The following is a 14,890-nucleotide window of genomic DNA, read 5'->3' on the forward strand; positions in this document are numbered from 1 at the left end:
CATACTGTGCATAAATCAGAAAATGGGAAATGATATTAATATGCCTAGTCATGTAGAAAAGTCCTGTTTTCTAGAGGCATGCTCATCAGTAATGATCCAGTTTCTTCTACCATCACATAGACTTACCATCAACTTAACTAGATCCAAGTGTACTGCAGCGCTGGACCCCTAAGAGAAACCCTGTGGGTTTTTCCCAGGGGAGTGCCTTCTGAGCTCCTGCTTTGGCTGGGTGGCACAGAGGTTAGCAAGTGAGTGCTTGGTGTTCTCCACAAGCAGTTATCCCATGGTGGAGGTTGACTCCATCTCATTAACGCATTCTCCAGCAACACTGAAATGAGTGATTTTCTGCCATAAAGGTAACAGTTCTATAACCAATCCATAGGGTAAATAAAGAAAAGTTCATCTTGATCTGAATTTTTCCAGGATCACTCATAACTTTTAGTACAGATATCTCCCTCTTGATAGTGTCAGCAAATCTGCAGCATTAACAAGCTATACAATGTGATTATTTATTGTCCCTGCCCTTATATTTCATTTATGGAAAGGTAAATGTGATAAATGAGACAGAAATAAATATTTTTCAATGAAAAGGAAGAAATAGTACAGTTTTATAGTTGTAACCATTGTCTAATATCTGGTCAGGTATTTAATATGCTACATCTTAAAAAACCTGAATTTTACAGGGTGTTGAATGTTGCTAATTTATCCATACTTGGGAAGTTTATTCTTGTAATAATTATTGAGTTTTTGATTAAAAATTACTATCCTGAAAATATATATACAGTGAAGTATATATTAGGGGTTTTTTTTCCTTATTTTTACAGATTGTGTAAATGTGTATTTATTTTCCTAATCTGATCCAGGTATCAAACCAGATGAGTTTATGAATAATAAGAAATCACATGAAGTGCAGGTGATGTCGGAGCTGGTAGACGGCATAGCAAATTATTGTGGGATAAAGCAGGTAAGAAAGCATTCCTTACTTTGTGTTACCAGATACCTTCCAAATTATTCTCTTTGTTGTGTGCAAATACACCACTTTGATATTCTGTCACTGCTGTTCTTATTTTTCCTGTACATAATTGGAGCTAAAGAGCTGTTGGGACCAAATGGAAGGACAATTTTGTTTACAAATTTATTGTTCCAAAGGAACTGCCTTTCAGTGACTCATAATCACTCATGAGTAATTTTAAAAAGTTATGATCATCTTCTATGTGCTGAGCAGCTAAAAACTGTTCTGCTTTTTGGACCAGTCCTGCATTGTTTGTCAGTATTATATTGCTGGCAGTTTTGCACATGTGTCAGTAGGAGAGCTGCCTTGTGTCATGCACACAAGGGTATCACACAAGAGACCAAGGCAGAGTATCTTCAGAAATTTTGAAAGCTCCTCTTATTCTGATGCAAGATTTAAATTATTTCCTATTGTTTAATACTGTTCACCTTTATTTAATATGGATTGAGAGCTGTAAATTGGAAATCTATTTAGGATGTTTTCGTTTGAAGAGAGACCAAATTAAGCAGAGATTTAGGTAAGAGTGTACATGAAATACATTTGGTGGAACATGTATGAGGCCTGGACACCCAACACCACTGTCACCAAGCAATTACTGCATGAATTCGCTGTTTCATACGTCAGATGCAAGGTTTATCTTTGGGCAGTGAAGAATTGCAGGATTCCTTTCTCAAATTTGATTGTAACCTAAAACTTTTTTTTATAGAATCTGTTGACTAAACACAAGCACCCCAAAAATGCTTCACATTTTTGAGTAGTATGTTTTACATCTTTTTAGACAAAATGCACAATACCATTTCCTCAGTTTACATACATAAGCTTTTTTGTAAGCTTTTTCAGTGTTAAACCTTATGTTAGATTCCATACCTTAGGCCCGGGTTGTGGTAAGGCTAAATTTTTCAGGTGAGCTGAGTTTGTTTATTCGTTTTAATCTCTCTAATGCGGGTAACTGGCCAGTGTAGCTTCATCCTTGCTTTAAACTGGAGGTGGCTCAGGGCTCTCAACAGACATTTGATTCCTTTCTACATCTGAGCTGTGCTTGCTTTCCATGCAAGGGGCTGCAACTGTAAATGGAGACTTACATCCTCCAGGCTAATATTCATTCCCACAAAGATTTGGGGGGAACAAGCTATATTTGCTTAAAACCAAAGGTTAATAAGGTACCTGCCCAGATTTTATGGTGAGGGTATTTTCTCTGAGTATTCTTTTTTGTAAGTAAATATGTTTGAGTATAGTTTAAAATTAATGTAGCTGCAGCATCCCAAGTTGCTGTTGCTCCCACCACAGGGAAAGCCCCAAAACTTGGATTCAGCTCTGAATTGCTGAAGCTGAACTTTGCTTAGGAGGTTATTTGGCTCAAACTGAGTTTAATTTAAGTAAGTAAATTATGCCGTACTCTTGCTAGATTTGGGTCAGGCCTTTGTGGCATCCTTGGAAACAGAGATCAAAATTCTCAGTCCTGACCATCTGTTTTGTGAGGAGCAGCTGATGAAGACAAAGTTTTAGGCAGTGTTCTTACAACGGGGATTGTCAAGTAAATAGAGAGCTTTAATTAAGGCCAAACATTACTGGGTGAGACGCAATCAGTTTGTGAGCATCTGTGATCACTTACAGCGATGGAAGGCGGGCTCTCCAGCAGCCCTTTAAGAGCCAGCCACAGTGACAAGTGTGGGTGCCCTCCACAGCCCCAAAGGGTGTGCTCTGTAGAGAATAGAAATACACCAGCAGCACATTTGTGAATGTCTTGTATTCTGTCACGAGCATGTTTTTTTGCCTTGTTTACCTTTTGTTTCAGGCAAATATTAGTTGTTTAAGTGTTGAAGACTTTCACATACTAAAAAAGCTGTAGGGAGGGTATAGTATGCTTACAGTGCAGTAGTAACTGGTTTCTGCATTTGCTGGAAAGTGGTGTTTCATTTAGCATTTTCATTGAGATTTAAATAGTTCCCGTGAGATTCAGGAATGAAAGGAAAGCAAAAGCCCTGTTTAGAAAATTTAAAAAGTAAAGCAATCTTAATAACTTAACTGAAGTTTTGAGGTAACTGGTTACTAATGAAATCACAAACCAATCCTTACTAAGTATCTGTTAATATGCTGCAATTTCATCCAGGGATTAATACTTTTATTAGGTAGCTTGGAGTATCTCTATACGTCGGATTATTTTCTGTTTACTTTTTAAAAAAATATAAAATTAAATGAAAAATATTATTGCAGTGTATCACTAAATATGAAATGCTGACTGCTCTATAATAACCTTTTTCCATTTTACTCATACACTATAACAGTATTTATTTGTGCAAAGTTACAAATACCAAATGTATGAAAAGAGGTTTTCTGTTACTTTGGAAAATAAAAAAAAAAAAAAAAAATAAAAGCCTCCTTGTCAGTCTTTAAAAAGCAACTCCTTTTGGTTTTGTTTTCTTTCAACTTAAAAAAAAAAAAAAGTAGGAATTCTAAATTTTTAGGAGTTTTTTCTTATTGATTTTTTCCATCCTTCTTGCAAAACAAATATATGTAGCATTTAATTAAAAATCTAGAGCCATGAAAACACAGCACATGTTTTACAAGAGCACATGTCCTGAGGGTGTTTCTTTCAGATATTATAGATCACTGACAGTTTGAAAAATGCCCTCCATTTCACCTCCATACCCATGTTGTAATAATGGGTGGTAGAGGATATTGCTCTCTGTTAGTATCTTATAATGTACAATAGTAAATAGAAAAATACAAATAAAAGCAAAAATTTTATTACCACTATAAACACTTCTAGGTTTATGATTTTAATTTAAACATTAAAGCAATATAATGAAATGGCTTTTTTTGTTTGCTGACCCTTTTAAGCACTGTTCCTATCATATAAGTGGAACTTTCTTTTTTAAAGAAGTACTTGATTAAACTCTGAAAAGAAGCAGTGCTGACTCCTCTTTGCTTAAGCACACATTTGTTCTATTTAATGTATTGGTCAAAGTTTTCCTTGGAAATTGCAGTATGTGCAGCAAGACTTGGAGTGTATAATGTAAAGATGATATAATTCTGCATTCAGCATCCATTACATTTGTGATTTGGTGCTGGGAAATGTTGGAATGCTTGATTGTGCCAGAAACTGTTTTTCAACATAGGACCCAACTCACTGTGGATAAGACCTTTGGAGTTTATTATATCATGGAAATTTCATTTTAAAGGTTCATGCTTGACAGATATACTATGGATTGCATATTACCTTTCCCTATGTAATCAATGGAAGGTAAAGTAGGGAATAATTTAATTCAGTTTATTTTGTTTAGTGCAAGATCATTGCTTGCTATATTTAGTCAACTTTTCCTTTTGTTTCTAAATCCCAGTGCTGATTTAAATGCATTACTATTTTCAATTTACTTGAGAAACTTTCTGCAAGGTGCAGCTGGTCTCTACAGCCACTAGAGGTCACACTTAGGAATTAGTCACTACCCCTCTCTTGGGTCCAAAAGCTGCTTTTTACTGAAAAAATTCAGAACTTGAAGTGGAGGTGCACATATCCTGCATCAGTGATGTCTGTTAAATAAAGGAGTGGGTGAAATTATTCCTTCAACACTTCTATTTCATTTCAAATGACAGAAACACAGAGTGGATCATGTTCCAAGGGAGGACAGTGGGTCACCTGGTCCAACCTCCCTGCTCAAGCAGGGTCATCCTAGAGCACAGGCACAGGATGTTGTCCAGATTATTTCTTAATATCTCCATTAAGGGAGGCTCCACAACCTCTCTGGACAATCTGTTCCAGTGCTCAGTCACCTGCACAGTAAAGAAGTTCTTCCTCATATTCAGGTGGAATTTCCTGTGTATCTGTTTCCACCTGTTGCCTCTTGTCCTATTGCTTGGCACCACCGAGAAGAGCCTGAAAACATCCTCTTAACACTCTCCCTTCACTTACACTTTCAGTTATCTTCTTTCAAGGCTGAACAGGCCCAGCTCCCTCAGCCTTTCCTCCTAAGAGACGTGCTCCACTCCCCTCATAATCCTTGTTGCCCACTGCTTGATGTGCTCTAGGACCTCCATGTCTCTCCTGTGCTGAGGTGCCCAGCACCAGGCACGGCACTCTAGGTGTGGCCTCACTAGGACTCAGTAGAGCAGAATATTGGTGATAAATGTGACAAATAAATGACATTTCAAAAAGTATGCTTAAGTGAATAAATAAATAATGAATAAATCTTTCTTTCTCATTGAGTAAGAATATTGTTGTATTTAATATTTTTACCTGATGAAAAGCTATGCAGTTGAGTTTAAGATGCATCAATGTAGTGTATGCTGAAATTTAGGTTTAGCAGTATCAGTATAAGCTTTCTTATGATCATATGACAGACCAACAAAACATAGATGTTCTTGAATCAAACACTTCCAGGAACTTCTACAAAGAAGTCATTATATCTAGTCAATATTATTTTTGGTAGATAACTGGACAGAAGTGAACATTATATTTTTCTTCCTTTAGAGAAGTGTCACTCTTCCAATTCTTATAAAATATTGTGTGATGTATTAAAACATACATTATATAAAGCTGTGATTATGTACTGAAAGGTCTCAGGTTACTCTTGTTTCTGCTAACACTTTATAAGGGTATTTCCTTCCTCAGTTACATCAGTCACTGAACTAGCACATGGTATCAGCTATGACACAAATTAAACTGGTACCTATTACTCCTGCCTCCAGAATGGGCAGTGGAAATTACATGTGGCTTATGAGCCCCTTTGTTTATTAGAAAAGCATCCTCATGTTAAACAAAGCCGTATGGATTGTTTTCACAGAATGAGAAAGCAGAACAAACAAGCATTCTGACATAAGAGTATCAATATCACCCATCTTTAGGTCAGATCTGAAGGGATTAAAGTAAGCACTGAAACTAAAGATGCTTTTTGCTGTACACCCACTGGTTGTAGGCTCCTCAGTGTGGGAATTAGATGCCTAAAGCTGAATACTGTAAACTGTTTATTTGCTAACGCTGACCCAGTTTAGCAAGGGCAGGTGGAATTGCTGATGGTTTATGTTGTGGGGTTTTTTTTGGCAGAAGAGAAGTCTGTGTAAAAAAATGTACTGAAAGTCTTACAAGAAGCAGGGCATGTGAATTGCAAGAACGTTGCAGTGTCTATTCTCTGGAGCACATCAGTTAAGGCTTAATTCAGTGTTTTAAATTCAGAAGGTGTACCAACAAAGCAGAATAACTAAGTGCATTGAGGAGTATGATACTAATAAGGTAACTATTCAATCCATGCTTAAATTTTAAGGGAATAATTTTGCACTTGAAGTGTGCCTTGCTGCTCATTAATATAGCAATTTTCTTTTCCTTTATTTTTTCTCCATTATCTAGGTGATTGATATAGGTTCTGGGAAGGGCTACCTGAGTTCCTTTTTGTCCATGCAATATAATTTAAAGGTTTATGGCATTGACTGCTCAAGCTCCAACACAAATGGTGCTCATGAAAGAAATAGAAAATTGAAGAAACATTGGAGAGCATATCAGAGTCGAGGAAAAGAAAGCCTCAAAAGCCAGAGTTTGGAAATGGCAAATGACAGGCCAGTGGAAAATGAAATTAATTGTAGAACAATCAGTGAAGAGCTCTTACATAATGCCAACAGTCTTCAAAATCAGGACCAAGTGATTATCCAAGATTTAGTTCCTTCTTGTGGTTTCACAGAAATGGCTACACTAGAAACCAACACAGAAACTGAAGCTGATTTAGTGACTGAAACACAGTCTCATGAGACCAAACTTTCTGAAGAGGTTCTTGCTATTCTAAATGTTCTTCCTGTTGATGCTATAGAAGATTTTTCTTCATCTCATTGTAACTGTGGGGAGCTCTGTGAAGAGGAAAAAGTACAAAGAAAAATGACATCTCTCAAGACTAAAGCAAGAAAGTCAAGTGAATCGAACCTGTACTTTCCACTGACCTCTTGCATCACTGCAGAAACAGAGCTCAATGACATCATAACAGATCTGGAGGTTATTTTACTCTAAATATTTACAGTATTTAGATTGTCTGTTGTCTTTCTATTGCCATTTTAATATGTACATGTTTGCTGAGTGTGCATAGAGTACTATCTCTGGTGTAAATGAATATTCTGACCCAATAATGGTTTTTAACCAGGTAGCAGAAGTATGTCTACCAGACAGAGATTATATTTCTATTTTGATATATGTGTTGGGATTTTTTTGAATCAGTCTTTAGAATTTATGAGGTAGATAATAATCAGCTGTCAATATTAACCACATATTCAGTTATTTAACAACTGTCATTATAGATAAAATCTATTATGAATTTATTATTATTTAACAGGTAGATGCATATATTAAGCATTGGGGTTTCAATTTTCCTAAAAGTTCTTACTTTTTCAAGTTATGTATTTTTATACTTAACATCATACTGGAAAGGCAGGAGAATTTATTGTGTATAGTACTCAAGATGAAGATTTTGTAAAGAATTATTTTATTTTTGCTTTACAGAATTACTTTAAGTTCACTTAGTAATTTACTAGCTGGCAGAGTTTGTGTCTACACAAACAAGCCCAAGTTCAGCTGTCAGTGGCACAAGTCTAGAAACTCTGAAGGTTGTATCTTTGGTTTTTATGCCTGAACTAACATACGTTGATTTAGTCTTTTATGGATGATAAAAACTTCTCTGTGTTCAGTAGTAACCAAACTATTTTATTCCAGGGTGTAATAATCTCTGATTCAAGAGCATAGATTTGTGCTGACGGCTCTATAACTTGAGCTATAAATGCAGCTGAGTATCTGAGAACATGTGCAGCAAGCTCATATCTGTTTCCAAAAGACACCCTGAGCAGCAGGGTTTGTTGATGAAGCATATGCCTATACATTTACACAGCTGGATTTTGTATCCTCTTAGTGTATAATTTGTAAAATGTTAAAGGAGGAAGAAATCCTATATCACTGCCTTTCTTGATATAAAAAAATACTGTCAAGGAACATGAAAGAGGAAAGCAGAAGTTTTACTGTTTCAGACATGAATACACTATGTAATACAAGTGAGTGAGAGTGTCAGATAAAATCACAATGATTATAGAAAGGTATCTCAATTGAGTGACCCTGGCCTAATTTCTTGTTAACCTGGAAAAGTGAAGGCTCTGGGGAGGCTTTATGGCACCTCCCAGTACCTAAATGGGACCTTACAAGAAGCCGGGAGAGAGAATTTTTAAGAGGGCATGTAATGATATAACAAGGAGGAATGGCCTTAAGATGAAGGAGGGTAGATTTAGATTAGGTAGATATTAAAAGGAAATTCTTTTCTGTAAGGGTGGAAAAATTTGGATTTTTTCCACTGTAAGGGTGGAAATAATTGGAAATTACACTGGAAAAAATTGCCTAAAGAAGTTGTGGATGCCACTAGAAGTGCTGAAGGCCATGTTGGATGAGGCTTTGAGGAGCCTGGTCTAGTGGGGCAGGGAGGGTGGAACTAGGTGATCTCTAAGGTCCTTTTCAACCCTAATGACTTTTTGATTCTATGAGTAATAAATATATCTGGAATTCAAAGCAACACCATGTTTGCTATGTGGATCCCAAATAATAATGTCAGAAGGGAAATATCTTGTTATGAATGGTGAGAAGAGAGAGAATTTTCATGGAGAAATGGTGGCAAAAGCAAAGTTGCAGAAAAAAGGAAAGTAGGAAATAGAATGGACAGAAGAGCATCTGAAGCTGAAGTTCTTACTTTGTGCTGTGAAGGAGAATGCCCATTTGTTGTTGAATAGTAGCAGGCATACTGTGAAACTGTCAGTACTGCTGTTTGGGAAATAACAAAGCTGCTCTTCACCTTATTTAGGAAGTTGGTTTGATTTTTAAACCTTAGATAGGTCTAGCCAGATTTAAAGCAAGGAATCTTTACTAAGCAGAATAGCAGTGGAACTAATAAATGGAAACATAAGAAAGACCAGGGAAGATGGTCTGTGCTCAGTAAACATGTAAATATTCCATGCATCTGTGTTACTCATAGTCTTGAACTTCTGCATCATGGCCAGATTTCATCATGTTTTCTTAGCACTGAAGAGCTTTGATTAGCATTGAAAAATTCTAGAACAGAACAGCAGGAGTCCTCATGGAGTTGGGTATTTCTACCTTACAGCTCACTATCTGCACCACGTTTGGGTTTTGGAGTTTGTTTTTTATTTGTGCTCTTTCAGTTGATGTAGGAGATGATTTATTGTTGCCTTTTTTTTTTTTTCTTTTTCTTCTTAGGACTGTATGATGGTGGGTCTACATACATGTGGAGATCTTGCTGCAAATACACTACGAATTTTTACTGCCAAGCCTGAAATCAAAGCCGTTTGCAGTGTGGGCTGCTGCTACCATCTGTTGTCGGAACAGTTTGAAAACCAAGAAGGTAATTCTGAACTTAACTTGTGGCTGCCAGTTTGCAAGTTAAGAGTATCATATCTTTTAATTAATAACCTCCTTATGTTTGTTCCTTTCCAGTGGCTTATTTAATACTCTTTTTTTATTTACTTTATGAGGATCATTCACTCCCAGATGAATTTTTGCTCTTCCGTTATGCTAACGTTCCTAATATTTCTACTGAGATTAGGGATGTAAGTGCATAGTGTTTTTTATGTGGTTATAACTACAGCTGGTTTTATTTCACTAACTCACTTTGAAATGTATAGACTCTTTTAGTCCAGTATGTTTCCATCCTTTTGAAATATTTTGTAACAGATTTTGTCCTCAGCTGTCTGCATGCAACATCCAATTATGGTAAGCTATGCATATAAAACAATGAGCAGAATTAAGATTTTGTAATGTAAGGTAATACTCAAAAAAACAGTTATCTGGGTGCTGTGCCAGTCTTTGCCCATCTTTGTACATGGAACAGTACATATATGAGTTTTTCTTGGGAAGATAACATGAAAATTATTTGAGGATTCAGAATATAGGCAAATTTTCCTACAAATGGGAGGCAGGGGATTTTGGTTTTGAGAGAAATTTGGTATTTTTACTTGAAATTGTGTATATGAAAAAAATTTAAGGAACTGGCTTTCCTGAGACAAGTGGTACATAGCTGAGGTGTCTAATGACATGCTGACCTGATCATGCTGACATGCTACAACCTGATTATCATATTAGTCAGTCTGAGAAAGGGGTGGCTTGGCAAGGTTTACTTCAGTTATTTCAGGGAACTTCACAGACATAAATGCATGTGGGACCCTGGTATTGCTCTTTAAGAGTTAGCTGCTTAAGTAGTCACGGCACAGCTCCACACTAACCATGACACATGTTAGCTCTTCTTGCTTTAATAATCTTTTCATGTTGTTTTTAATTAACTCTGCAACTGTTTTAAGAGTTTTTTTCAGTGTATTTATTAGTCATAAGAATTTCAAAATTCTTCAGCTCACTCCAAAAGCAAAGGAAAATACAATTGAAATTTCTGTGCTACAGAAATGCATTTGGAGAAAAAATGTACAATTACTTTTACATCAGAGTTTTAAGAAATTAAAAACTTTTCAGGTACTTCTCATTAAGTCTGAGTTGTTGTTTCTTATCATTGCAAAGAGGACATGGCTTCCTGTGCTAGCTGTATAGGATTACTTCTTGCAGAGCAGTGCCTAAACTCAGACACCCCCAAAGGATCGGGCATGATAACCTTTTCAAAATTCAAACAAACAGATATCTATGCATGGTTAGAAGAGATACTACAGTTTCAGAGCAGTATGGAAATGAAGTCAAATTGTGTGTTGGATTGATTTTACTCTGCTTGAAGGACAAAATTATTCTCAGAGGAGAACATTTGGATAGAACAAAAGGAAATTACAGTATACTTTTTTTGGGAAAGAATATATATATTGTCCTAGTAATGCTCAAAATAATATTTTTTTTTACTATTACTATGAGAGTGCATATTCTAAAATGTATAATGCTGTTCCATTCCCCTACTAAGTCATCTACCATATGGCTTTTTCTTAAATGTGCAGTGAAGGGCTAAGAGAACAAGAACTGACAATATCCGAGTTAAGATTTCTTCAAATGGAAAATGGGAAAGAATTCAGACTGTATCTTGTGTCTGCATTTCCTGTGCATGCACTTCAAACTGGCAAAGCATTCTGGAGGATGCTAGGGGACTCTGTTGCTTATCAGATGGTATCGGTCCAACAATTCAAGTGGTAAGCGAACTCCTCTTGCAGCTGTTGGAAGCAAGTGGATTTTAATACTGCTTCCAGAATGGACCAAATCATAGCATTTAAGTAGTAAGTAACTTCTGAAGGTCATCTAGACCAGATCATGGCACAAAGCAGGGCCAACTTAGATCATTTCAGTCAGGGTCTTGTCCATTCATGTTTTGAATATCTCCAAGGACAGTGATTCGGTAGCCCATTTCAATGTTTACTCTCACCATGGATTTCTTTCCTTCACGTCCATTCAGGGTTTGTGCATTGCTATTGTGCATTGTCTATTGGCTTTTTTATTTTGCACTGCACTGCCAAGAATAGTCCAGCTTAATCCTTTTTGTTGTCTTTCCTTTAGGAAAACAGCAGTTAGATCCCTTCTTTACCTTCTCTGTAGCCCTCCTGCCACCAATAAATTCATTTCAGTCATTATGGTGGGCTGAAGAGCCCAAAGAAGCACTGCAGATACTCTCACAAGTGCAAAAAAGAGAGAATAATCACATCCCTTAATCTGCAGGTTTAGCTGTCAAGTTTCAGATGACTGTCAATTTTCTACCTATTTTAGAATGTACCTGTCTGAGTCATATCTTTCCACTTTGTCTATAAAGATACTAAGGAAACCTTGCTGAAAGACTTCATAAAATCAAGATTAACTATGACTCTGCTGTCCCCTAGTTCACAGAGCCAGTACTGCCTTACAGAAGGCAGTAATTTGTCAGTGTCTGCTGAATTCCTACCAGCTATTGTCAACCTTCTTCTTATTCTTCGTGGGCCTGGGCATGGTTTCCAGGAAAATGTGCTCCATAAACTTTTTGAGACTATCTGAGCTTATTCATGTGAAGTTGAGTGTGGTTTTCACCTGTTTCCTGTAATCAGGATGGACATGACCTGTCAAAGATGTAAAGAGTATGGTCTTCATGGGGCACCGGTGAGTTATGTGGTCCTGAAATGCATCCCATCCGGCCACATGCAGTTGTGTGTATCTGGTTGGCCTGTGTGGTACTTCAGCCAATATAATCTCTGCTCTAGATCTTCGCTGGCCCAGGCTCTGACACTGAACTTAGGAAAGCTACTGGCTACTCTGCTGACGTCAATCAGAGATGGCAGAGACATGTAGGTGCTTGGTGTGGAGTGCCGCATCCTCGCCACAAATCCTTGGCCCAAATACCTCAGCCCCAGCTAGCTCTCCGATGGGGCGAGTAGGGCAGCAGGAAGCACCCCCCGCTGGACTCGGCTGGGCTTTGGAGAGTGCTTTGTGGGTTCTGAGGGCACTGCAGATCCTGCCGGCAATGAAGAAGGAGAGACTCCCGTTGGGAGCTAACTCCGAAGTTTATTGTGACCCAGAAGGGCCCAACAGCACATGAACACAGCCACCCAACAAGAGCACCCAAGAGGTGCTTGCAACAAGTTATATATGAGGAAGGAGGGGAACCGACCAGCCAATGGGAAGACATTAGATGGCTCTTGTGGGGATTGACATAGGAGGGAACCAGTGAGAGATAGACAAGGGAGGGGCCCCAGGCCCTCATCCAGTCACCGGGCACCCTGGATAGAAGTTTCTAGAAGTTTCTAGAGGTAGGGGAAGGAACACTGAGTGACGGACAAGGCACCTGGGAGGGGACAGGGGAATGACTAAGCAGTTTTTAGGTGACTGACACATGAGGTAGGGCAGGAAAACTAGGGACAAACCAAAAGGAATATGGAGGTACATTGGAACAAACCATTACAGAATGAAAGTGTAGTAAAACATATGAAAACGCAACTCCACAGTGGAGAGACTAGTTTGAATATTAGGAGGCAGGTCTAGAGCTGCATCTCTGCAATGACAGATCTTCTGAAGAAACAAAGAGAATTGGGCAGAATTTCCTGCCACACAGGAATTTACTTACTCAATTGAAATCAGTCCAGTGAGCAAGGGCTTGCCTGTGAGGACACAGTGGGAAGTTTTGTTATAAAGCATTGACTGAGCAGCCTCAAAGTTTTTCAAAATCTGTTTTTAAAATATCATTCGTCCTCTTTAAAAGCTTTTTTATTCTCTTGAGCTGTGCACTCTTATAGTCAGGGTTGTGGCAAGTCCACCTCAAAGCTCTTGCCCCCAGAGTTGCATATTTTCCATCTTTGCTGTTTCTTTAATGTAAACTCAGAGGGTTGTTCTCATAAGCACAGATGAAGCAGAGGAGCCAACTCACAGAGGAGCTGCAATGGACTTCTGGTTGCCATAATTTGGTATGGCTGGACAGTATGTTCTTTGGCACTTAAGATTTAATACCAAGATCAGTCTTGTTTGAGGCCAGTGAAAAATTACTTTTTCACTTCATATTAACTGGAATTAACTGGTATTCATAGGAATAAAATTTACCTGTTATGATGCCTAACATAGTGTTTATAAGTCTGGGGTGTTGAGTTGACAAAATATCAACAAAATGTTACTATGGTGTTTTTGTTGGACTACTGAATTACCTTGGTTATCACAAGTTTGGGATTTTTTTTTCTGACATGACTTCAGTGAATAATGCATTACATTTCTCACATACTGTAAAAATAGTACAGCTATTGCAAGATTGGCTGATTCAGTTTGCTGTTGGACCTGCTGTGAATACTTAGTGAGCATTTCTGAGGAAAGTAGGTGCCAGCAGTCACAATTTTGAAAAATAATACAATCAGTATACAGTGTCCTTCTATGTGTCTCTAAATAAGCTGAATTAATCTGGAAATTTTTGTAATGGGACCACATTTCCAATTATGCTGGGAATAATTTTAAACTGTTATGATAATGAAAGCCTTTGCTTTGATTTATTAGTAGCTAAAACAACCAAGAATTGCTGTGTAACATCAAATTTCAACTCAGTTTTAAAAAGTTGAAGCCAATGTCTTTTAACACCTGTCTTTAAATTTCACTGCTGTTATAAGCAGTATGAAATTCTAAGATTCATTTAATAAGAAATAGTATGACAGCTCTTGGAAAATTATAAGGAGTTTTACTTTGGCTCTCTCTAAGGAGAATTGTCTGTTTATGTAGAGATTTTTGTATGGATATAATATATATATATATATATATATATATAGCCATTAGTATAATTGATTCCTTTGGGGGTTTTCTTCTCTATTTCTGCAGTGGGTAGTCAATTACATCAGAGTAGAAGGGATTTTATTATTTATCAGAAACATTTCACATAAACCTATTTACACAGTGAGCCAGTATGTCAGTTTTTCTGGGGAAAAAAATCACTTTACTAATGATTTTTAGGTTAAAACAAACTCTGTGTCTCTGTTCAGGAGATATTCTTAGCATTTTTGGGAGCTGTTTTGTCTTACATTCAGCTAACATATTTTTGGGGCAATGTACCAGCTAGTCTATGATTATCCCTAAATAGAGAAAAACTGAAAATTCAACGTATTTTGAAAAAGATTTTGCTTTTCTTGAAAAGGAATTTGGGTTTCTGTGTTCTGATTCTCTTGTTTCCATCCTCCATACTACCAAATACATCAGTACCAGTCTATAAACTAGTGAAATTCTTCAGTATTATATCCTCTGTTTTGAGGAAAAAACACATGAATGTTGCTCTTGCTCTGTAGCTACTGTTAAGACCCACCACAGAGATGGGATAACTGAGATTCTTTTTAATATATCCCTTGGGGCAGAATAGAGTGAATATATAAGAGTGTGTGTTTGGAGGTATTTGTATTTTAGAACAATTTGGTTGCAATAGAAATGTAGCCATTTTGGTTATTATC

General features: G+C 37.2%; 1 protein-coding gene across 6 annotated transcripts in view; it reads left to right on the top strand.

Annotated features, from left to right (window-relative positions):
- METTL25 (methyltransferase like 25) overlaps nt 1-14,890 on the top strand; it is a 43,874-nt gene that overhangs the window by 7,406 nt on the left and 21,578 nt on the right. For 5 of the 6 annotated variants that reach the window (XM_030260555.4, XM_072923131.1, XM_072923132.1 and 2 more), the window contains exons 3-5: nt 864-964; nt 6,354-6,986; nt 9,237-9,381. In XM_030260555.4, the coding sequence (XP_030116415.4) occupies nt 864-964; nt 6,354-6,986; nt 9,237-9,381 (879 nt within the window). The remainder of the gene's footprint in view (nt 1-863; nt 965-6,353; nt 6,987-9,236; nt 9,382-14,890) is intronic. The other variant, XM_041713201.2, reaches the window with a different exon arrangement.

The sequence above is a fragment of the Taeniopygia guttata genome, chromosome 1A (genome assembly GCF_048771995.1).
Source record: "Taeniopygia guttata chromosome 1A, bTaeGut7.mat, whole genome shotgun sequence".
NCBI classification, from domain to species: Eukaryota; Metazoa; Chordata; class Aves; order Passeriformes; family Estrildidae; genus Taeniopygia; species Taeniopygia guttata.